The 23,551-nt window shown below is 42.4% G+C and overlaps 1 protein-coding gene across 6 annotated transcripts; it reads left to right on the top strand.

The window, feature by feature from the left end:
• The first annotated feature begins 1,613 nt into the window (after positions 1 to 1,613).
• Positions 1,614 to 21,744, top strand: QTGAL (queuosine-tRNA galactosyltransferase). 6 transcript variants are annotated; one of them, XM_078785894.1, is made up of 15 exons: positions 1,614 to 1,691; positions 1,827 to 1,911; positions 2,003 to 2,101; positions 2,480 to 2,733; positions 5,339 to 5,455; positions 6,816 to 6,915; positions 8,858 to 8,922; positions 10,611 to 10,676; positions 12,979 to 13,074; positions 16,154 to 16,249; positions 16,450 to 16,574; positions 18,222 to 18,357; positions 18,437 to 18,505; positions 18,739 to 18,813; positions 19,759 to 21,744. In XM_078785894.1, the coding sequence occupies exons 2-15, from the start codon at positions 1,887 to 1,889 to the stop codon at positions 19,837 to 19,839; spliced, it is 1,404 nt and encodes a 467-aa protein (XP_078642020.1). In that variant the 5' UTR covers positions 1,614 to 1,691; positions 1,827 to 1,886; the 3' UTR covers positions 19,840 to 21,744. The 6 variants fall into 6 exon arrangements, with proteins under 6 accessions (XP_078642020.1, XP_078642019.1, XP_078642018.1 ...); XM_078785893.1 differs by having other exon boundaries at positions 1,619 to 1,691; positions 2,459 to 2,733; XM_078785892.1 differs by having other exon boundaries at positions 1,629 to 1,911.
• The last annotated feature ends 1,807 nt before the right edge of the window (positions 21,745 to 23,551 follow it).

Here is a 23,551-nt window from a genome sequence, read left to right as displayed (position 1 = left end):
GCCATTTATAGTTTGTTTTTTATCACGTGTACGATTTACATCAAAAGTTGTAAAAGTTCAAAGTTACACAAGGACTTTACGGGCACCTTATAAGTTATTTATTATGCAAATATTTTTTTTTAGGTGGGTACGAACAAACCTTATGACATGTTTATGGTTGGTCCCTTTCGATCAATAATTAAACTCGTGTGCAGCACCACCCACGGGCGATGGCATTGACGACGATGATAATGATGATGATGACAGCACCACCCGTGGATGCACATGCAGACGTGCCTACGTCACACACTGCACCTGTCCGATCCGATATGACACGAGCTGAGTTCTACCTGATTCGCGGCGTATTTACCCTGCGCTCACGAAGTGAAAGTGAAAGTAATCTGATGCGAACGTGTGCCGTGCGTGTTCCGTGCGTGTTCCGTGTGTGTGCCATGTGTGCCGTGTGTGTTCCGTGTGTGTGTCGTGTGTGTTCCGTATGTGTGTTGTCTGCCGTACGTGTGCCGTGTCTGCATCTAAAAAATTCAATTTCTCGGCAACCGTTGGTCCGATTGACATGAAATTTTACCATAGGAGCGCCTCTGCCTGTCGATTTTTTTGCTGATAATTATGACGTCATAAGTCACGTGGTACGGACGCCATCTTGGAAAAACCTTACACCTCTCCATCTCCCAAAACCACTTAATGGAAAAAATTGAAACATGGCTCATTGTCAAGTACTCCCCATGGGGAATAAGATATGTTAATGATGATGTCATAGGTGCTTCCACTATGACGTCATAATTCGACAAGTACAACGCTTGATCTAATCAGTAGGAAAAAAAAATTTCCTCTGCAACTTGGTCCGATGAACACGAAATTTTCAGAATATGAGTGGCTCCTCCTGTAGAATTGTTCTAATGATAATTATGACTTCATTGGTCACGTGGTACAGGCGCCATCTTGGATTTAAAAAACCCTTAAAAAACAGCAGAGTTGGCTTGCACCAAGTCCTCAAGACTGCGCAGGGTAAGTATTCTATGAATACCATCTAGTTCTGAAAGCATTTAGCTCCACTTTAATGCTGCTGTCTTGAAATAGCAATACCAGAAAGTGAAACAGTATTGACGGGGTATGGGATGGAGAACAAAGTTCATGGATATGGAGTGCATAGTATGGAGCGTAGGCATGGGATAGAAAACCAACTCAACGAAGAATGCGAGAGGTGGAGACAAATAATATGGAGGCGGAACCAAAGACTAGTGGAGGCGGAGACAAATAATGGGGGAGAGGCGGAGACAAATAATGGGGGAGAGGTGGAGACAAATAATGGGGGTGGTACTGTGTTGGACGTCGACAAATAATGTGAAGGGGCGGAGGCATGGTATGGTGGAGGTGGAGACAAAGAATAAGGGAGGGGGCGGAGACGACGAATAGCGGTGGTGGAGACCAAGAATGGGGAGGCGGAGACTAATAATGGAGAGGCGGAGACAACAAAGAGGGGAGGTGGAGACCAAGAAGGGGGAGGCGGAGACAAGGAATATGGGAGGCGGAGACAACGAATAGCGGTGGCGGAGACCAAGACTGAGGAGGCGGAGACAATGAATCGGGGAGGTGGAGACAAGACAACGATAGGGGAGGGGGAGACAAATAATGGGGAGGTGCGAGCATGTCCACGTGCTTCCTCTATCCTCGCTGTTTGATTTTACTTCCGTGTAAGGAATTATCTGCCTGTTTGATATCGGCATTACATCGTACAATTTGAGATAAAGCATATTATCGTTATAATGTATTATATGCTGCTTAAACCCTAAAGTTGCAGTAACATTATGAAACATCATCAAACGCAGATCCATCATTTAACGTATAATGCGAACGATCTCGGATTCGGCGGCCTGGTCTGCAGTCGTATGGAAATGATCACACGGAATGATGGTAAATATTTCGTTAAAGACATATCTATCATATTCCTAATTATCGCAGTCATAATGGTTATAACCGATGTGTGGTCGTGTGTTGTGGGTAGGAATGGAAGGTGCAGGTGCTGTTGAAGGTGCTGCTGGTGCTTTGGGGGAAAAGCCAGGTGCGCTGGAGGAAAAGCCAGGTGCGCTGGAGGAAAAGCCAGGTGCGCTGGAGGAAAATCCAGGTGCGCTGGAGGAAAAGCCAGGTGCGCTGGAGGAAAAGCCAGGTGCGCTGGAGGAAAAGCTAGGTGCGCTGGAGGAAAAGCCAGGTGCGCTGGAGGAAAAGCCAGGTGCGCTGGAGGAAAAGCCAGGTGCGCTGGAGGAAAAGCCAGGTGCGCTGGAGGAAAAGCCAGGTGCGCTGGAGGAAAAGCCAGGTGCGCTGGAGGAAAAGCCAGGTGCGCTGGAGGAAAAGCCAGGTGCGCTGGAGGAAAAGCCAGGTGCGCTGGAGGAAAAGCCAGGTGCGCTGGAGGAAAAACCAGGTGTGCTGGAGGAAAAGCCAGGTGCGCTGGAGGAAAAGCCAGGTGCGCTGGAGGAAAAGCCAGGTGCGCTGGAGGAAAAGCCAGGTGCGCTGGAGGAAAAGCCAGGTGCGCTGGAGGAAAAGCCAGGTGCGCTGGAGGAAAAGCCAGGTGCGCTGGAGGAAAAGCCAGGTGCGCTGGAGGAAAAGCCAGGTGCGCTGGAGGAAAAGCCAGGTGCGCTGGAGGAAAAGCCAGGTGCGCTGGAGGAAAAGCCAGGTGCGCTGGAGGAAAAGCCAGGTGCGCTGGAGGAAAGCAAAGCTCCTGAAGGACACGTCCTGGTGGTGATGCGGAAACCCCAACGATTGCATCACGTGACACTCGGATTGTTTGTTTTGCATCTTTATATATAAATAATTGTCTTGTGACGGTTTGTTGTTGATGAAAATGCACGAATATTCACTGCATTTTACAAATATTCAACGTTTTTCCTTCCCTCTTGCGTTCCTTTTTGCAGATTCGGTGAAGGGAAAATTCTGCGAATTTAAATTTTGAAAATTCCCATGATGGATAATTAATTATTGGAATTGTTATTTTAAATTTGGTTTCCAATACAAAGGGGTTTCAGATTATGATACCAGTGATGCAATAATGTCCACTGTTGGTCAGCACCACATTGCTCAATAGGTTATGCTTCCACGAGCATCCTGTCGTTTAAGATTATGACATCAGCAGCACAAAATTAACTTGATTATTTTGTTTAATTGCTTAGCATACATGAAAAGTAACCAAGGTGTGTGTGTGTGTGTGTGTGTGTGTGTGTGTGTGTGTGTGTGTGTGTGTGTGTGTGTGTGTGTGTGTGTGTGTGTGTGTGTGTGTGTGTGTGTGTGTGGTGTGTTGTTGGTTGTTATCTCCATATGCGGGTTTCAGAATGCGGATCGGAGTCCCCCCAAGGTCTCGAAGTGTGTGTGTGTGTGTGTGTGTGTGTGTGTGTGTGTGTGTGTGTGTGTGTGTGTGTGTGTGTGTGTGTGTGCGCGCGCGCGCGCGCACGCCTGTACTTGCTCGCTCAAAAGGTTCCTGGAAAGCTCATGAGTTGCCGAGAAAAATATCTTACTGGAGAAGTGTTGTGGTCATGAATCATTAGCCCAACCACAACAGAAAGTTTGCAATGCCAAGGTTAAATGTCCGAAGACCTATTCTTGTTGGATTAATTCTAGCATAGAAGGCCCGTCGCTTCGCTGATGCATTTAATCAAGAGAAGGCGTGTTGTACTTCACAAACGTATTCCATACCTACATGTATGTGTGAATTTCGATGAGGATGTAAAATGGAGTAAAACACAAAAAAAGGATTTTATAACGTGTAGTTGTTGTTGCTGCTGTCATTGTGGTGGTTGTTGTTTGTGTGCCCCTTCCATGTACTATTATATACATTTTGTATTGCTTCGAGAAGTATTATTGTATGTAATTTTGTGTGTTCCTTCCATTTCCATCACACTGTATTTTAAAGGGTTCCTGCTGGTGTAGAATAATATAAATAGCACCATTGGAACCACTACATTTAAACTCCAAACTCCTACTAAAGGACAGTCTTGTGATTAAACGGACGTGATGTTTTACAACTTTGAAATTTTTGTTTCAAGTAAATCAATTACAGTATTTGCTCTCCATTGATACCATTTTGATCAACCTACGTCAGCAGGAACTCTTTAGAATGAAGCGTTACACATGAGGGGCGGACGCTGCAAGATCCTTTTAGTAATAGATGGCAAGATCTTTAACATCCACAAACACCTGCGTGCAGATGGAGCAACTCGTTTAATGTCACTTTTTGAAGAATAATGGTCTTTACAATGCATGCCCTGATTTTTTATTTATTTTGTATAAATAGTCGTGGCTTGAGAAAGAGCTATTTTTAGTACACTATGTACAGATATGGACGGAACAGGAACAGCAGAGAACGGAGGGGCGACATACCAACAGCAGAGTCGATTTATTGGTGTGGGGAGGAATGGGGGGGGCAGGACAGGATACATGAGGTGGACAAGATGGATACAGAAGGAAACTCTCAGGAGGAAAAACTGGAAATTTGGAAGGAGGAGGTATTGAGGTGGGGTTAGGGGGTAGGGGGGAGTAGGGGTTAACGAGGGTGGAAAAGATAATGGTTTTGGATTGGAGACTATCTGAGATGGTGGTGAACAGCTGTCATGAAGACCTGGAGGGAAGAATGACATTGAATAGGATGTGGAAGTTGGTTCCACAGGTGGGGAAAAAGGAGGAATGAATGAGCGGAGGTGAGCATATATCCTGGATGGAGGTATTTTCACCAGAAGGGGGTTGATGGTGGACCATGTGTGCCCTGTAGAAACCTGGGGGGGGGGGGGGGGGGACAAAGCACGGAAAGAGTTGAAGGTGGAAGACCAGGAAGGAGTTGGTAGAAGACAGAGAGACCACTGACCTGTCTGCAATGGTAAAGTGATAGGCCCATAAACTCAGTTTCATCATGAGAGATTTCAATGATCTTGAAGGCCTTTGTAACGAAGGCCTTCAAAGATCCTGTAGAAATATCCAAATCTTCAAGATCCAAAAAGAAGGCCTGTAGAAGCCAGGTATGTTAAGGAAAGACTGTACGATTAAGGATGCCCTTTCGGCGACTGACTTTGGAGGCCCACTTTGAAATTTGAAAACAGCAAGCCTTCCATAGCATGGTAATTCTTCTTCGGATTAGGTCTGCTTCCAGAAGCTTAGAATCAAAATACTGCTGGATTTGAACCCACAACGTCAGGGATGCCAATCCAGCATCTTCACTACTAGGCCTCCACTTCCAAGATCGACAATTTGTAGTCTGATCCCTGTTAGGAAACAGCCATCGTATTATCCAATAAATACCCCCCAAAACTCTCAATGCTTTCACAACAACTAACGGTAACTTTCATTATGTATTCTGCAGTCGGTTGTCCTGCCGGTGTACAACTGTGCTTCTTGGCTTGAATTTTGTTTGGAGTCCATCTACAATCAGGATTTCACTGGCTCCCTCGAGATTTCTGTGTACGACGATGGCAGCACGGTATTCTTCATCTAATGTATTTTTAATTTAAATTAAAAAAAATGCTGCTGATGACATTCTCACACCTTCTGACATTTTCATTTTTTTTTTGGTCATTTTCAGCTATTGTCAGGAGATGTCAAAAAAAACATGTGAAAATGTACCGACAATGGTAATTTTACGATCCAAGAGGTTCCACAATGAGTGGTATCATGGATTGAATACCTGGTGTTGTGCAAGGTGCACATTCATGGACGGATACATTTTATTTTCTGCGAATGATGATTATACCCAAACAATAAAACTATATCGATTATTTTAACTTCCCCTATTGAATTTGCCATAATTCTGCACAACAACGTTTTTCTGCAGCCAGATCAAATTGAAATACCCAGTGAGTTGGTGAAACATATATGCGAACGATAGTTAGTTTGATAAAAACATTTTCCCGTGAGTTCTTCACTTAGTTGTAGGTTTGGTGCAGAACGCTCTTTGTTTGTAAATGTCTGTAATTGCAATGCTAAGTGTAAAAATATTGCATATTATGTCCCAAAATTTATCCGATAATACAAATGACAAATACATCCCTCCCTTTTCCCCCTTCAAATATGCCTCGAAAGCTTTCTTGTAAACCAGCTTCCAAATCTGCTATGATCTGCAAGTAATAAAAGAATACACATTCGTTTACAAGAAACCTCGATGCAGGAGGAAGCCATTAGCCACATCAAGCCTGCTCAATAGTTCCCAACCTATGGCTGTTTGTCTGTGTTCTATTGTTTTTTTAAATGCCGAGCGTCAGTCAAGCAAGGAAGCAGCACTTACCATTTTTCATGTCCTTGGTATGACTAGGCTGAGGTCTGGTTCGAACCACTGACCTCCCAGATTCAGAGGGGACGCGCTAACCATGAAACCACCTGGTCTAGTTAAAATGATACCAATAAGAGTGATTTTGATGAATTGATTTGTTGATGCTATTACGCAAGATATTTTAAATTGGCCACGATAAAATAAATGAAATGTGCAAAATATCTCGCTGTGTAATGGTACCGGCTAGCATTTTTATTTCTCTTCTTGTACCAAGTTGGGTTTTTATTCCTAAATGTTCTTCATTGTCTACATGTCTTCTTAACCGTTTTTCTAGTCTTCTTTGTTTGTTCTTTCTTGTTCTTTGTTCTAAAACAAATATCAATATCATATTTTATTTCAGTTTAGTAATCTGACACTTATCGAACAAGGTCAGTTTGGTTAGAGGCCACATATTCATCATTTGTTTGCCAGATTTATTAGAGTTTTAATAAACAAGTAATATTGTGCAGCCTTGTTTGTGGCTCTTAAGGTTTTTAATATATTTTTAGTAACCACTGTTTCCCATTCATTATAGGATACATCGTGGGACATTTTACAGCACTGGCGGACCAAGTTGGAGTCCAGAGGCCGAACTGTGATCTTGAATGGACATCGCCACCCACAGCCCAAAGGAGGTAGGAGACAACTGTCTGCAAGCTTAATGAAGTACAAGTCAGAACAAAAACTTTTAAAAAACTAGAACGGTACTTGGTGGAGAGCATACCTCTACTAGGTGGAACAGTTTACATTTTGTATCCCACTAATAGGCCAGATCTGGATTCGGACATGAACCAAAATCTAATCGGCTTGTTCTTGTCACTTAACCAACTCATCCACCCAGTTTGTCATAAGTCGTCCACAACTTTTTGAAATATCATGCTATATATTCTTTTTGGCCCTATCACTCAATGGTGAAGAATCACTGGGAGATTAAAAAAAAAAAAACCTCACATCAGCATTACGATTTTCAGCAAAATCGATTCGATTCATCCTAGTCACACACCTCGACCTGTCCACCAAGTTTCGTCCAAATCTGTCCACAACTTTTTGAGATATCCTCCATGTATCGGTTTTAGTCCTACCACTCAATGATGAAGAATCACCTGAAAAAATTCTCAAATCCAGACCCGGGTCTCTTAGCTCAACGGCGAGAATCCTACACTACATGACCAAAAGTATGTGGACGCCCCTTCTACTTAGTGGATTCGGCTGTTTCAGCCACACCCATTGCTGACAGGTGTATATAATCAAGCACACAGCCATGAAATCTCCATAGACAAACATTGGCAGTAGAATGAGCCATACTGAACAGCTCAGTGACTTTCAACGTGACAACGTCATAGGATGCCACCTTTCCAACTAGTCAGTTTGTCAAATTTCTGCCCTGCTAGAGCTGCCCCGGTCAACTGTAAGTGCTGTTATTGTGAAGTGGAAACGTCTGGGAGCAACAGCAGCTCAGCCGCGAAGTGGTAGGCCACACAAGCTCACCGAATGGGACTGCCGAGTGCTGAAGCGCGTAGTGCGTAAAAATCGTCTGTCCTTGGTTGCAACACTCACTACGGAGTTCCAAACTGCCCCTGGAAGCAACATCAGCACAACAACTGTTCATCGGGAGCTTCATGGAATGGGTTTCCATGGCCGAGCAGCCGCACACAAGCTTAAGATCATCATGCGCAATGCCAGGCATCGGCTGGAGTGGTGTAAAGCTCGCCGCCATTGGACTCTGGAGCAGTGGAAACACGTTCTCTGGAGTGATGAATGACGCTTCACCATCTGGCAGTCTGACGGACTCATATGGGTTTGGCGGAATGCTACCTACCCGAATGCATTGTGCCAACTGTAAAGTTTGGTGGAGGAGGAATAATGGTCTGGGGCTGTTTTTCATGGTTTGGGCTAGGCCCGTTAGTTTCAGTGAAGGGAAATCTTAACGCTACAGCATACAATGACATTCTAGACGATTGTGTGCTTCCAACTTTGTGGCAACAGTTTGGGGAAGGCCCTTTCCTGTTTCAGCATGACAATGCCCCCGTGCAAAAAGCGAAGTCCATACAGAAATGGATTGTCGAGATTGGTGTGGAAGAACTTGACTGTCCTGCACAGAGCCTTGACCTCAACCCCATCAAACAACTTTGGGATGAATTGGAACGCCGACTGCGAGCCAGGCCTAATCGCCCAACATCAGTGCCCGACCTCACTAATGCTCTTGTGGCTGAACGGAAGCAAATCCCCACAGCAATGTTCCAACATCCAGTGGAAAGCCTTCCCAGAAGAGTGGAGGCTGTTATAGCAGCAAAGGGGGGACAACTCCATATTAATGCCCACTATTTTGGAATGAGATTTTCGATATTCAGATGTCCACATACTTTTAGTTATGTAGTGTATCTCTGAGCCCCATATGAAATCCACAATTTGGTTTATTGTTCTTTTGTTTCTGTTTATGAGCATCTACCTTTTATCGATATTTCATATTGCTCAAACAGTTTTGCTCACTAATCTAACGTGACATATTTGTATGAGACAGATACACTCATTCTTTATATAGTTTCGATTCCCTAACTTCCTGTCATTGCCCTGCAGTGGGATATTCCAGGAACGTAGCTTTGTTGCAGAGCCGAGGCAAATACCTTTGTTTCCAGGATGCGGTGAGTGGTGAAGTTTGAGTCTTAAAGATATATCACCTCGCGTGTAAGAAAAATAGGATAGTCTATTAGGTCAAATTTTCCTGTTGTACGTATTCCAAAAACTTCTCTCAAATATTGATGGTTTTTTGATGTCAAGATTTAACATTAATTTCTGACAAGTTCACAGGCAGCAAGCTCATTACATAGATACAGAGAACTATGCAAAAACAAAAAAATTCAGACGCATGATAAATTACATTTGTGAGCAGAACAGTCTCTCCTACTAAAATATTACTAAGATTATGTGAAGCTTTTTTCTTAAAGATGTTTGAAAGTCCCACTCAGAAAGTCCAACTGATTGGGCAGATATCACAGCACTCGGTTTTCCTATTGCTTCAACTCAAGGAAAACTTCTCCAAGACTGGCAGCAACATGACCATCATCACTCTGACCTCAAGACCAGATTGTGCTTCTGATACTTTAGTTGTCAGAATATGAACATGACAACAACTAGTCAACACCCAATCAGTGGCTGGGAGTGATGACAATGACTTGATACCCAACAATGAATCCAATAATCATCTATCTATAATTCCAGTAATCTCTGTCTGTCTGTCTGTACGTCTGTACGTTTGTCTGTGACCGCTGTTTCTCGACAACCACGGGTCCGATATTCTTTTAACTTGCCAGGTATATTGCTGGGGACCCGAGGATGTGCCTTTTCAAGGTTTCATATTAATCGGACAATTACTTACCGAGCTATGTCCAAAAAACGATTCAACCAATCAGAGAGCAGCGAACGATCGCGTGTGCCGAACGTGGAGGACACACTCTGCCTCGGATGGCACATTTGAGAGCGTATTCATTTATTTCACGTTTGCAAACTATGTTGGCGTTAAACTATGTTTTAAAACTAATAAAAACGAATTTGCGATTCATTCGCTTTCCTGCGCGTTTGTGCACGCGATGGCGATTTCTTTACCAAACTCCGGAAGCCGTTCGCTTTGGACCAAACCATTGCATGTAAATAGAGGGGGGGGGGGGGGGGGTTCTGTGGTCGTTGCGAATGGACCAAACCATTCATGTAAATAGAGGGGGGGGGGGGATTGTCACTGTACTCGCAAGCCGTTCGCCGTTCGCTTTGGCGTTGCGAATGGACCAAACCATTTCATGTAAATAGAGGGGGGGGATATAATTTTAGATAGATATATAGTACGGGCATGCCCTAGTTACAACAATTATAGCAACTTCCAAACACGAACTAGAAGCTGATTGGTGCTTTGTGATGAACTTCTAGTAAATTTGGGATACTACGGAATTCCGACTTGACGTTCTGTGGGCGATGACTGAAGGAATCAAACAGGAAAATTGAGGCTAGCCTTCAGAGTTAAGATACGTTGCATTAGAAGATCTGAGTTGGTAAAACTATGTTACATCATCATAATTGGCTCTAATAGAGAGCAAACGAACAAGGGCTGATCAGTAAGTCTGTGGCCTCAAATAAAAGTTGGCATTTTTGTAATACAATTTTGTGAAAATTGATGTGAAAATGTATGAAAAGTACCAACCAATTGCATCATTGGTAACGTCATTTTTTCGTGCCACAGACTAATTCAACACCCTTAAAGTAAAATATTTTTTGCATCTCATAACTTCCTGATGCTGTGCTGAGTTTATGATGCATTTGCTGTGCTGTGTGTGCTTCCCAGGATGATGTTATGATGGAGGGGAGAGTTCGACTCCAGCTCGATGCCGCGATCCAGTATCCAGACAGTGTATGACACTTTATATTGAGAGATTTTTCTCTTACCTAATTCTTCTTCATACAAGTTTGTAATTATTTTTATCCTGCCTATGATTGTATTTTTTTTCCTCCTGTATATTTTCTGAGTTTTTTTTTGTATACAGGATTGAGACTCGTGGAAGAGCACAGAACAGAACAAAAAAAAAAAAAAAACCATCTTTAGAGGCCATTTTTCCCCGCAAAGCGGGGGTTGGCCTTTTTCGGGACCCGTGGTTGTTGTTGTTTTTCGGTCCCCTTTTTGAAGCAATGTTTTACGGCCGGATGCCCTTCCTGACGCCAACCCTTTTTGCCGCCTTTAACGACAAACAGGGAATTACCAGTGAACTGGTACTCAATTTGCCGACCTCGGAAGGATGACAGGCTGAGTCAACCCCCCTGGTGTTAATTCAGCGATTGACCGGGATTCGAACCCAGGATCCTAGGATCCTAAGCCGGCACCCTAGCCGCTAGCCCAACACCGGGGTTTCACATCTCGACACAGCATCTCGATACACGAGAACACAGAACAGAACAGAGCAACTTAAACACGGCGGAAAGTGGGGAAACACACCAACAGCAGGATGGAAGGACAAAGGGCCACTTGGAAGAAGAGGAAGAATGAGAACGAGTGGAGGGGGGATACACAGTTGGTGAACTAGATGGATACAAGCTCAATCACAAGGAAAGGGCTGAAAAAACAGGAAGGGGAAACCTGGCATGAACAAGCAATGTAATAAATAAATGGAGAGGTCAGTGGATGGAGAAGGAGAGGGGTGGCCTTGGAGAGGTTAATGTGGGTGGAGAAGATCATGAGTATGAATGGGCCACATGGGATTTTTTCCCCATGAGAATTAATGGAATAAGTGGGCGATGGAATCCTCACGTCACCACTTCACATATTATATTTCACTTTCTACCTGTGATATTACCCTTTTTGGGGTTAATGACAGTTATAGTCAAATACACATAAAAAGATACCGATTACCAGACATATTTACATAAAAATAAAGAACGTATTTTAGAGTTTGAATTTTTCTTACCTTCAGTACCTTTTTCGGAAGTGGTTCAACCAGCCACGACTTGCTATGAATGTCGGCATTTTTATAGATGGTACGTACTGCAGTAAGAGACAAACGAAACGACCCGGCAACATCAACCGCACGTTCACCATCATCCATTCGAAGAAAAACATCGAATTTCACAAATCGGTTCATGCTATTAATAAAGTGACGACGTATTTGAGAAAACGACTTAAAAAGGGGGAGATTTAAATTGGAAGGTTACTGTGATATTATTATACACGAGAAATACCCACTCCCTTTAGGAGCATTGGAAAGTTGTCTCTACCCCTCCTCCCCCCTCACTCCCCCCCCCCCCCCCCCCCATTGAGTGACAAGGCCAAAAACTAAATATAGCACGATATCTCAAAAAGTTGTGGACGAGTTATGACTAAACTAGGTGGATGCCTTGGTTAGGTGACAATAACAATCCGATTAGATTTTGGTTCAGGTCCGAATCCAGATCTGACCTCTCAGTGGGATACGAAACATAAACTGTTCAGCCTGGCGGAGGTATGCGCTCTACTGAGTGCTGTTGGTGTTTTCTATGATCTTCAAATGTACATACATACAGATAATTGCCTTTAGTACAGTAGGAATACAGATAATATTATTATACAATGCAGATAATAATTATCTGTAATAAAAATGTTGATATTATTCCTTGATCAAGTCCCAGAAAATATGTGGAACATTTTTTTTTTTTTTAAGGACAGGCGGAAGTGGGAGGTCACTGTGGGAGTGAGGGAAGAGGGAGGTGTTATTTCTTTTTACAACGGATAACTTCATTCTGCCTCCTCTTGTTTGGTTAGCCAATCAATTATTGGCGTTCCTGGTATGGCAATATGTCATTAATACAGTCAACCCTCGTTAATCCGACCCCATTTATTCCAGAGATCTCGCTATACGACCAAAACATCCAGGAACAGATTTCCACCATTCATTTTATCCCTCTAAAAAAAAACACCTTTTAGAGGCCATTCTAATCCGCAAAAATCGTTTATCCAACAATCTCGCTTATCCGACATTGGGTGCTGGGAACAAAGTAGTCTGGATTAACGAGGGTTGACTGTATAATTATTTCCCATACATACATCTGTAATGTTTCCTTAAATGTTCATAAAAGACTGCTGCAGAAAAGAGAATTATAAGGATTTCTTGTTTTATACTTTTCAAAGCCCTTTTGTAATTTCTACGTCTGTTTCATTGTTTTGTTCTCGTTTTCTTTTCACCCAGATCATTGGCTGTCAGATCACCAGGGATCCAGAAGGCTCGACGAAACGTTATACACATTGGTTGAACAAAATGAGCCAGGCACAGCTTTTCACGCAGGTAATTATTATTACGTATTATTATAAACCGTTGTGTGTGTGTGAATTGCATACAGTTATGGCTTCATAGCAGAACAATCGTGGTATTAACTCTGTATTGTTAAGTATGCTCACATGTGTCTGCGATGTAGAACATTACCTGCTGTGGCCACAGAGGGGAAAGCATTCAGCCATCATAGACGAACCAGGAAATGCAGTTCGGATTATAATCACTTGACAAAAGGCACGTAGATCAGGAGGTACACAGCTCTCCACTTGAGATGAGGTGGAAATCGCAGCATGGGCCAAGGCCTTTTTCTTGGATGAACAGCAACAGGGCTTTTCTCTCATTAACTAATGACAATTGAATACCTTATGAGCAACATCATGGTGCCACAGTTCATGATGGCCTTGGAGCCATCAACTTGTTACACCAGCCAAGGAATAGCAGGCATGAGCGATTTATGCATGTATGTGGGATTCTGCACTTTATGAATGTCTGCGCAATTTCCGAGATCTCTATAAATTTCTAATATTGCATTATGAATCACGATATGGCCTTTGTTTATAATATTACATTTTAACACAAGCTTTTAGAGCCAACACCAGGCTTGTAAAAGGAATAAACAAACAGGAAAAGGTGAAAGGGAGGAGGGGAGGAAACTGAGACTAGCAAGTAAAATTGTTGAGATAGGAAAGGTTAATGGGGGTCATAAAAATCATGAATTAGAATTAAAGATGAGAAGAGATGACTGTGCACTGCTTGTGTTAAGTTCTGAATAGAAGAACGAGACAGAACAGGCTCTGGAAGGTGGTTTCATAGATGGGAGAAGTGTAGAATAAAAGACTTGAGGTGCGCAGTCAGCTTGGATCTTGGAAATTTAACCAGGTGGGGGTTACTGGAAGAATGCGTGTTGCTGAGGATGGTGGAGGACCGAGAGAGCCGAGGCAGCAATGGTGGAGAATATATGGTAGAAAACAGAGAGACCACGACCTGCCTCTGCAGTAAGAGTAACAGACCTCATGCTTCAGCCTTATCATGTGAGATTCCCATAATTTAGATAGCTTTAGATTTCATAAGAGACAAATGTGTTGCTGGGGCACCAGTCCATAGTGGAGGGCACTAGTCCATTGAGCTAACAATAGTAGCTCTGATTTTCCAACAAAAGACTTGGATCGATGGAGGATGCCCAGTGTGCGGCTAGCTTTTGGAGGGCTATTGAAACGGTCTTATACACCACCCTTATATTCTGTAATATGATGATGTTGAGTCACAGTTTCGGAGATTGAGGCTTTATTGATCACCATCGAGGGCAGCATCGGTCAACATCGTAAATAGGCATATTGGCGGCCTCTTCTTCACCACGACACTGTACCTGTACCCTCTCACATGCCACGCCCTCTCATGCTATATATCGATATATTTCAGGGGTCGGCGACCCTTTTCTGCAGAAGAGCCAAACAACATTAAAACATTCAGTAGTTTGTGCAAAAAGAGCCAGTCGTACAATTTAAACACACAATGAACCTAGCCTACTTCATTGTGGAAATGCAATTATGAAATAGTAAAAATGTAATGTTTATATTGTACTTTCATTGCTGTTTTCTGTTCATGCCAAGCACAAGCAATGGCCAAGTCTTCATTAAAGATTTGGAATGCCAGAAAACTTTCAGTAAAAACTGAGATGAATCTATTCAATTCCAATGTCCAATCAGTGTCATTACATGGTGCATAGACATGGAAAACGAGCAGGATAGTGGAACGCAAACTGATGGTCTTTTTTCATAAATGTTTAAGAAGGATTCTAAGGATTTTCAAAGAATGAAGATTGCGATGGGTAGGATGGATAATGGTAAAACAAGAGGGACATCCGACTAAATAAGCTATGTTTTGGGCACCAATGGGGGAAGGAAGAGGGCGAGGCCAAAATACGCATGGAGAAGTGTTGAAAATAAACTTCAGTCTGAAAGGAGACTTTCACTGGAGTATGCAGAGAGGATTGCTCAAAACTGAGCAGGATGAAGGAATCCTATTGTGGACCTGTGTGCTGAAAAACACATTGTCTTAAGGAGAAGAAGAAGATTGCTCTTTTATAATGGGACTTCTGCTGCTGCATTGTTTTGCTGATTTCTTTGAAGTCCATGGCTAGTTAAGTTTCATGCAGGCATTCCAGCTTTCTTTTGTTAATCTTGAGTGGATGTTGTTTTTAATGTGATGCAAGTGGGAAAATGCCTGTTCGCACATGAAGGTAGATCCAAACATTGTTAACAGAGCAAAAGTGACATTCTGCATTGTGCTGTTTGTAAGTGGGTGTTCTTTCAAAGTTTGCAGAATTAGGTTATCCACCTGTGGGAATTTCTTCAAATTAGTCCAGGGATGTGTTCCCTTACCAAATCAGCTTGCTATGTAACACTCCAGGGATGTGTTCCCTTACCAAATCAGCTTGCTATGTAACACTCCAGGGTTGTGTTCAGCTACCAAGTTGCTGCTCTGGGCTCTCTAGCGAGGGCAATTCTGTTCCAATCGGACAGGCCATAGTTGAGTTATGGTAAAAAATATTAAAATGTCTATAATTATGTCATGACAATAAAATTAGGTCAAGGCGGAAAAAAACGATGTCAACCGAGCATCTTTTCTATTCACATTATTGTTGCAAAATTTTATTCTGAAATTTCCAAGCCGGCCATGAGATACAACTCGGAAATTGATAGTTTGGAAAATTGGAGTGTTGAGAGTTCAGCAAAAATGAGAAAAAAATTCTAAATTTTGGTTTAGTATTCCTCGGTAATGAAGAGACTGTTGTACCATTAAAAATTTGGGTGCCAATTGTAGAAACAAACCCTCCAACAGCAACAAGCCTTCCCCCAATGCTAGGGGGAGGCTTAATTACGATGATCTGATCCTAGGAATTCTCTTTTGGGTTCTGCTTTTGAAGTTGTTTTGCGATATTTAACTTAAATGCATCAAACCAAGTTAGAAACAATAGACTGATAACTAGTTTAGAGTATTTGTGAAGATTGAAGTGATGGTGATTTCCATAATTTGAAAGATGCTTGTAATTGGTTAAATGACAAGTGTACATGATCTTGTTTGGCTCAAGGTTTTTACATCACATGGTCCTACTGTTCTTATGGCAACGTGGTTCTGTTCACGAGCACTCTTTGACAGAGTTGGGAAGTTTGATGAGCGAGGAAAGGTATGTTTGACTTCCATACGAGTCTGAATAAAATTTATTGTCACATGTTTTCATGCCAGGTTGTCCGTCCGTCCGTCCGTGATAGGTTTTCGTTACTGCGATAACTTGAGAACGGCTAAAGGGATCTTAGTCGCAGTTGGTGCAGTTATTCTGTTATGTTTTGCAACATTACATGCTTGTAATTTATATATTTCCTGTAGGGCATCCCCGAGGACCTGCTATTCTTCTATAACCACTTGCGGGAAGGTGGCGGTGTGCACCGAGTGGACACACCTCTCCTTTGCTATCGATATCATGAAGATGGAGCGAGCCGGTCTGTGCGAGAGTGGGTTTTATTTTGGAGATATTTGCACAATGACCTCTCGCACTAATCTGCTTAATTCAAAAACATACTGGTGCCTTTTGGACCATTTTTGGCCAGTCAACAATCTTATTGACAGAATGTTCTTCTAGATGACTATTCAATGTTGGCTTGTGCATTATTCTTGTAACCACCAATTTACTCTTTTCTCTATTGACTGAGACTAGTGTACTAGCACAATGGAAACTAGAAAGCATCTGAAAATGCAAAGCCTGTCTGCGTCCGTTTGTATTCAGACGTCTTCTTCTTCTTCCATATACTTAAAATAACGAAAACAGTTTAAAAACAAATACAAAATGAAAATTGATGATTTTATACAGCATTGACCTTTGAGCTTTAGAACTAAAAAAAGAATCAGCTTCTAGCTTTTGATTGGTGAACCAATTTAGTGACCCAACATGCAAATTCTTTAAATTTCAAGTCAAGGGAAAGTTGGCAATTATTTTTTATTTTTAAAAATTTATAATTACAAGATCGAGGCTCGTGTAAGAGCTAACATTAATGACAAAAACAAACAAACGGACACAAGACATAATAAAGGGCGTGGGAGACAAGATGGGGAGAGAGGGGGAAGCACACAAGTATAACATTTGAGAGCAGGGACATCGGGAGATCTATGGGAGGGAGAGGGCTTGGGGGGGAGGAGGCGTGGGAAGAGGTGTGAGGGGGGGGGGGGGGGTGGGACCTTGACCAATTACCCGCAACCTTGACCTTTTGATCTAAAAAAAACAAAAAACAATCGGCGTCTAGCTTTTGATTGGTGAGCCAATTCAATGACCTGATATCCAGATTTGGATGAAAATTGACAATTTTATGTGAGACGGACCTTTGACCTTTTGACTAAATTATTAATTTGCCTTCTCATATTCTCATAATAAGGCTTTGTTGAAAATTTGATGACAAAACTCAAATGGTAAATTGAAATTTCATGTCAATTGGATGAAAATTTATGATTTAAGTGATGCTGACTTTTGACCTTTTGACAAAATTATTAATTTGCCTTCTCCATATTTATCATAATAAAGCTGTGGTGTAAATTTGATGACAATAGCTCTAATGGTAAAAAAAAGTTATGACCCGACAGACAGACACAGACAGACACAGACAGACACAGACAGACACAGACAGACACAGACAGACACAGACAGACACAGACAGACAGACACAGACAGACACAGACAGACACACACAGACACACACAGACACACACAGACACACACAGACACACACAGACACACACACAGAGATGATTACAAAACCTCGTCTCCTGCTGTGCAGGGAACGGGATAATAATGAACATAGATACTTTGGATTTGAAATTGTTGGGCACTGCAGCAGAATCCACATGTTCAAAAGGTGGTGTTGTTGCTTGGAAGATGGGAAACGGTTGTGTAAGCACAGTCGATATTGGTTTGAAACATCCAGTGAATCTGATGGTCCACTGGATGGTCCACTGGATATTTGCTTTGGCATAGCACGTTTATCATTGTTAGCAACCACAAAGGTGGAAATATTTCATATCCAAATGCTGTTTTAGTAAAGGCACAAAAGATGAAATGTTCTATTCTTCCAGTTTGCCATCGATTGCTTCACACACATGTCAATGCACAGGAATACAATTTGGGATCTTCGTGTGCGATTTCTTGAGGAACGTGTTCTGCAACACTGGGAGAGCTTCACCATTTGGAATGCCGGAAAACAGGGGCGTCATCTCTTCCGCAGCCTCACTCCAAAAAACCAGCTCAAGGTTTTGATTGTAGTGAAAATTATTGTGGGATTTTTTTTTTTCGTTATTAGAGTTAATATATAATTTTTGACATTGACAGGTACAGGCATTTTGTGATGTGGACAGCAAGAAGATTGCCAAGGCATTTTACACTTACCACGAGTCAAAGGCAAGCATTTTTATTTAAAATAGAATGTCTGAGGCCCACTGTTTTGGTTTGGGCATGAGTTCCACCTATATAATTGTAGATTATAAAAAACTGTCAAAATGAGTCGTGCCTTTAGTTTATGGCCTCTTAATGCATAGCTGTTGGTATTTCAGGATGAAGGGGTTTGTGGAGGTAAGATGGCTGATTTGCACAAATGATTATTGCCTTTAACTGTCCGTTGTTTGTGTGTTCAGCAGCGACACAAGCCTACCGTGCCCATAGTTCATTTCACAGAAGCTCAACCACCGTTTGTGCTGTGCGTTAAGATGGTAATCAAAATGACTGCCGTTTAATCCACCTCCTTGGGCACTGCCTCACTACGTAACGCTGTCATTGCTTTATAAGCATTGAATTGTAACATTCGTTATAGGTTATCAAAGTTAATTTATGTTTTCTGATGCAATCTTCTCTGCTCAAAACCAGGGAGCCTAGATTCTCATTTTTGTCTCAAACTTATTTTGTTGAAAATCATCCCTGAAGCAAAATTGTGAACCTTTAATGGTACTAGTGGGCCCGTTGGTCCATTAGACTAAGTTTTCATTGGTCTTCTCTGCCTTGTAGTATACCTGCCTGCTGTAGTGCTTGAGCATTAGGTTGTCTCACCAAGTCCAGATGTACTTGGGCCAGGGTGGGGATTATATGTTTGGTATTGTTATTGCCAAATGATGCTACTATTATTGTTGTTTTTAATATTATTAGTGTATTAATTAATATATGCTTTGTTACAATGTTATCATTGTTTTTGTTATTTGTTTTGGAAGTAGAATGCCGACAATGCCATGGAAGGACTTGTTAAGCTACTCTATACAACTTAACATGGTGCGCGTTTAAAATATGGGAAATCTTCCGGAGTTTTTGTCGTCAATAAGCCTAATCAACGCAGGAGGTCATGATGATGATTTCGGTGTAAAAAGCTCTGCACCAGAAAGCTTCATTAGAACTCAACAAAAAAGCATGCCTCACACACATACACACAACTCATCCATTTATAGTAGATATCTGAGATTTGAATGAGATCTCAACAATCCCCTGGAATGGTTACAAAATCAACTACCAGTATATTATATTATATTCATTGACAAGATTCAGTGAACATTGCATTAAGAGTAATCTCTCAATATGACATTAATTTAAGGCTACAGCTGCTGAGAAAATATTGGAAGGAACCCTGCCCTGATATAGCACTCGACTCCTATGTTTTGTTCTCCTCACAGGATTTCACTGGAGGTAATTTTGAGCAGAACCTTGCCTCTTTGGACTTGGATGAAGAGGTTCATTATATCCATTTCAATTGAGCTCTTCTTGCCCTTCACCTTGAGGGAGAAAGGGTGGGGGGCTGTGAGAGTGCAGCTGAAGCTCTTTCCATGTTGGGAACTTCATTAAAATAAATATGCACTAAGGATATACAATGGTGATGTACATATGAGATGGTGTCTCAAGACATAACTGAGCAGACAATGTTTTGTATGTCTTTAGACAGGGTGTCCATAAAGTCTGTGTGTAACTTTTGAACTTTATAACTTTTGATGTACACATGATAGAAACGAACTGTAAATTATATATGAAATCATAATCCATCAGGTTTTGTTAATGCTAATGTTGTTGTTATTGTTAAATTCACAATTTCCCTGGGATTCTTGATGAGTTTACATTTTCTGACGAGGAAGCTTCTACATCAGTGCTAAAGTCAACCACCACAATTACCGCGTTTGGTTCCCAAACTATGACGATCAAATCTTTCACATGTCATCTTGTACTTGTACCAGCAAGATGCGGCTCACTACTCTTGTGCTTCAAATGTGTGACAGTTCATGAATGATGGCTTCCCAGACAAGTGGATCGGTGGATGTGGACCAATTGCTTAGCCTCCTTGATCGCCTGGCCTATAAACTACTGTTGTTGTTGCTGCTGCTGCTGCTGCTGCTGCTACTGCTGCGTAGCATAGCAGTTCTCTGGAACAAGCCCGCGGCACGTAGACAGCTGATCAATCTCCCTGGAACGACCCAGAGTTCTCCCACATCCAGGATGGTGTACCCCTGCCTTCATAAAGTCAGGGCCACGACAGAGTTAGAGACAGAGACAGACAAGAGAGACAAAGTGCTGGTCCATGGGGACTGATCTGTACTCTGACAATGATCGCCCTGCCCTGACAAATCCGGGCAGCAGGGAAGAATGGGGAAAATTTGGCCCCCGACTTGTGTTGGGGGTGGGGGCGAGGTAGGCCCACGAAAAGTTGTCCATGATAGTTGCTTGTAAACTGTTGATTACTTATCAAAACCACATTATTTGGATGAACTTATAGCCAAGTTCACAAATGTAATCCATGAAATTAGTTGGCAGCAACTGGAGGATGTTTTCAACAAGTTGGAAAATCGGATTGAATGATTTATTACGAAATCAAATACAGCAATGGAGTAATCAGGAGGAACCTGGATAGGATTCGGGTTTCAACCGCTACTCCTCTACCATCAAACACATTCAGGTGAACCCTACAAAAACTATTTACAAGCTTCACCCCTCCACAGACAAAAATCTAGAAGGAAATAAAGGAGAGATAGAGGACAAATAAACAATTCAATCATGCATGACACACACATACACACACCAAATCTAACCTAACACAGAATGTACACAGCAATTCACCAGCACACAAATCAATATACAGGCCCTCTATAATGAAATTCCCCTTCCTGTAAGCACTAATGACACACTTATGGTTTAATTCATCAGATAACCCCTTCACCCAGCCCCTCTTCCCCTCCTCCACCCCTTCAAAAGGCTAATGAAAGATGTAGAACAGATCAAAGACAAAGAGGAGGAGTACCTAGCCTTCAGCAATTGCTCCACAAATCTCAAACGCTGCACCAGGTAAAAGCGACAAGAGGTCCGTCAAGGGACAGAAAATTGATGGTTTTGTTGAAGCTTAAATAGTTAAACTGTATTGAGTTACTACTTTATGAATTATGCGTTGATGCGCCATTTACAGTTTCTTTCTGTCATGTGTACTTCAAAAGTTGCACAAGGACTTTATGGACACCTTGTCCTTCACAGCACCTGAGAGAGGGTGACCTTTTACTTTTGGACATGAAGATCAGAGCAATTCCTTGAGAGAACTTTATTTGTAATAATTTAATTACCCCTGTTCTGGTTCTTTCAACTTTGTATTATTTATTCAATGTCAATAAACGTTCTCTTTTTAACTGCTGGTATCTTGACACTCTTACAAAATATTTTGCAACGAGCCTGAGAAATAGTGTGCATAAAGTGTGAATAAAGGCCAGATATTTGGAGATGAACTAGGAGGGGATTACTAGAAGAACACACATCTTGGAGGAGGTGGGAGGGTTGAAGTGCTGGAAGATCAGAGGGAGCTAGGCTGGACAAGTGGAGGTAAAAATGGGGTTATTGGCCTCAGTGATGTTGGAGCAACGGGCGTTGTAATTCAGCCCCATTGTGGGAGATGCTAATAATGTTGAGAAAGTTTAGATTCCACAAATTTGTCATCGTCACATCAACAGTTGTATGACACTGCTGAGTCATCTGCAAAAGGAAGAGTGGCTTTTCCAGTGTATATGAGGTCATCTATATAGATGAGGAACTGGATTGGGCTGAAGACACTGCCTTGGGCATGCCAGTGCTTGGGGCACGCCACAGAGTCTGCCCGTATATTGTTCTGCTCGTAAAGAGTGATCCGGCTCTGTGATTGGTCAATCTGCATCACATGGTCTCCATAGAGCCATTTTACCTACCAAGCAAGTTACTTCCCGGTTCACATTCTCGCTCGCTTGGTCGGCAAGGTGGTACCTCCTAGCAAGTTGGTCAGAGTTTCTCTAGGGAACTGGGGCATGCGGACCCCTACTGGAGAGGAGAGGGCTCCATTGATAGCGATGCATCGACTGCAGAAGTCAGAAAACCAGATATGAAGGTGGCCTTGTCGCATTGACTGCGGAAGTCATAAAACCAGATATGAAGGTGGCCTTGTATGTCACAGATCATGAAATAACCAAGGATGCTCCAAATAGCCGAGTGGCACATTGGAGCTGGGGCTCTGATGAACGCCAACCCTCCGAGAGTGTCCTCGTTTCAAAGGGAGAATTTCCACTATCATAACTCAATGTAATTCCAATGAAGAGAAGGGATTTCAGTAGCATCTCTTCTCCTCAATCTGCTTCTTCTCTCTGTCGATGTCGTATTTGTCTCCCAGTCATCATCTGTCCTCTACATTTTGTTCACTCCACTTTAGCTCCCAACAGGGTGTCAGCACACCTGGGGGCCTATATGTTTGGTGCTGTCAGTCTATTCGTTCTTCATCAATTCCTCCGTGCATCCGTCCAGAGCCTCTACTCGAAAACTACTGGACACATTTATTTTATATTTGGCACAAGTGTGCAATAACATCTGAGTATGAGGCACAGCAAATGATTTTCGGATTTGAGCCAAAAGTTGTGGGACCCTTTTATTTCCCAATTTTGGGATCGGAGTCAAAAGTCATTGGACCCAATTTTATTTTCCAATTTTGGAAATGAAAACAAAAATTACAGGAGAAAATAGTACAGGATTGTATATGGTTTCAGCAACCATTATTTATTGTCCCCCGTCGCACAGCGGAGCGAAAGGGGGACTATGGTTTTCCCCTCCGTCCGTGCGTGCGGGCGTGCGTGTTTGCGTGCGTGCGTGCGTAAACGAAGGACCGCATTCGAATTTGGTGTGTGGGTGCAACCCACGTCAAAATCCAAGATGGCCGCCGCCATGTATGTCTGATGCCATGTATGTCTGAACCTTGTGAGATGAATATCTTGAAAAATAAGCGAAGTACCAGCTTCTAATTTGGTGTGTGGGTGTATCTCGGCATAAGGAAGAACGCTATTGAAAATTGGGTCGCCACGTCAAAATCCAAGATGGCCGCCACCATATATATGTCTGAAACTTGTGAGCGAAATATCTCGAAAAATAAGCGAAGTACCAATTTCTAATCTGGTGTGTGGCTGTATCTAGGCACAAGCAAGA

Source organism: Myxine glutinosa, chromosome 10 (assembly GCF_964187855.1).
Source record: "Myxine glutinosa chromosome 10, kmMyxGlut1.1, whole genome shotgun sequence".
NCBI lineage: Eukaryota > Metazoa > Chordata > Myxini > Myxiniformes > Myxinidae > Myxine > Myxine glutinosa.
This window is presented reverse-complemented; position numbering and strand designations above follow the sequence as displayed.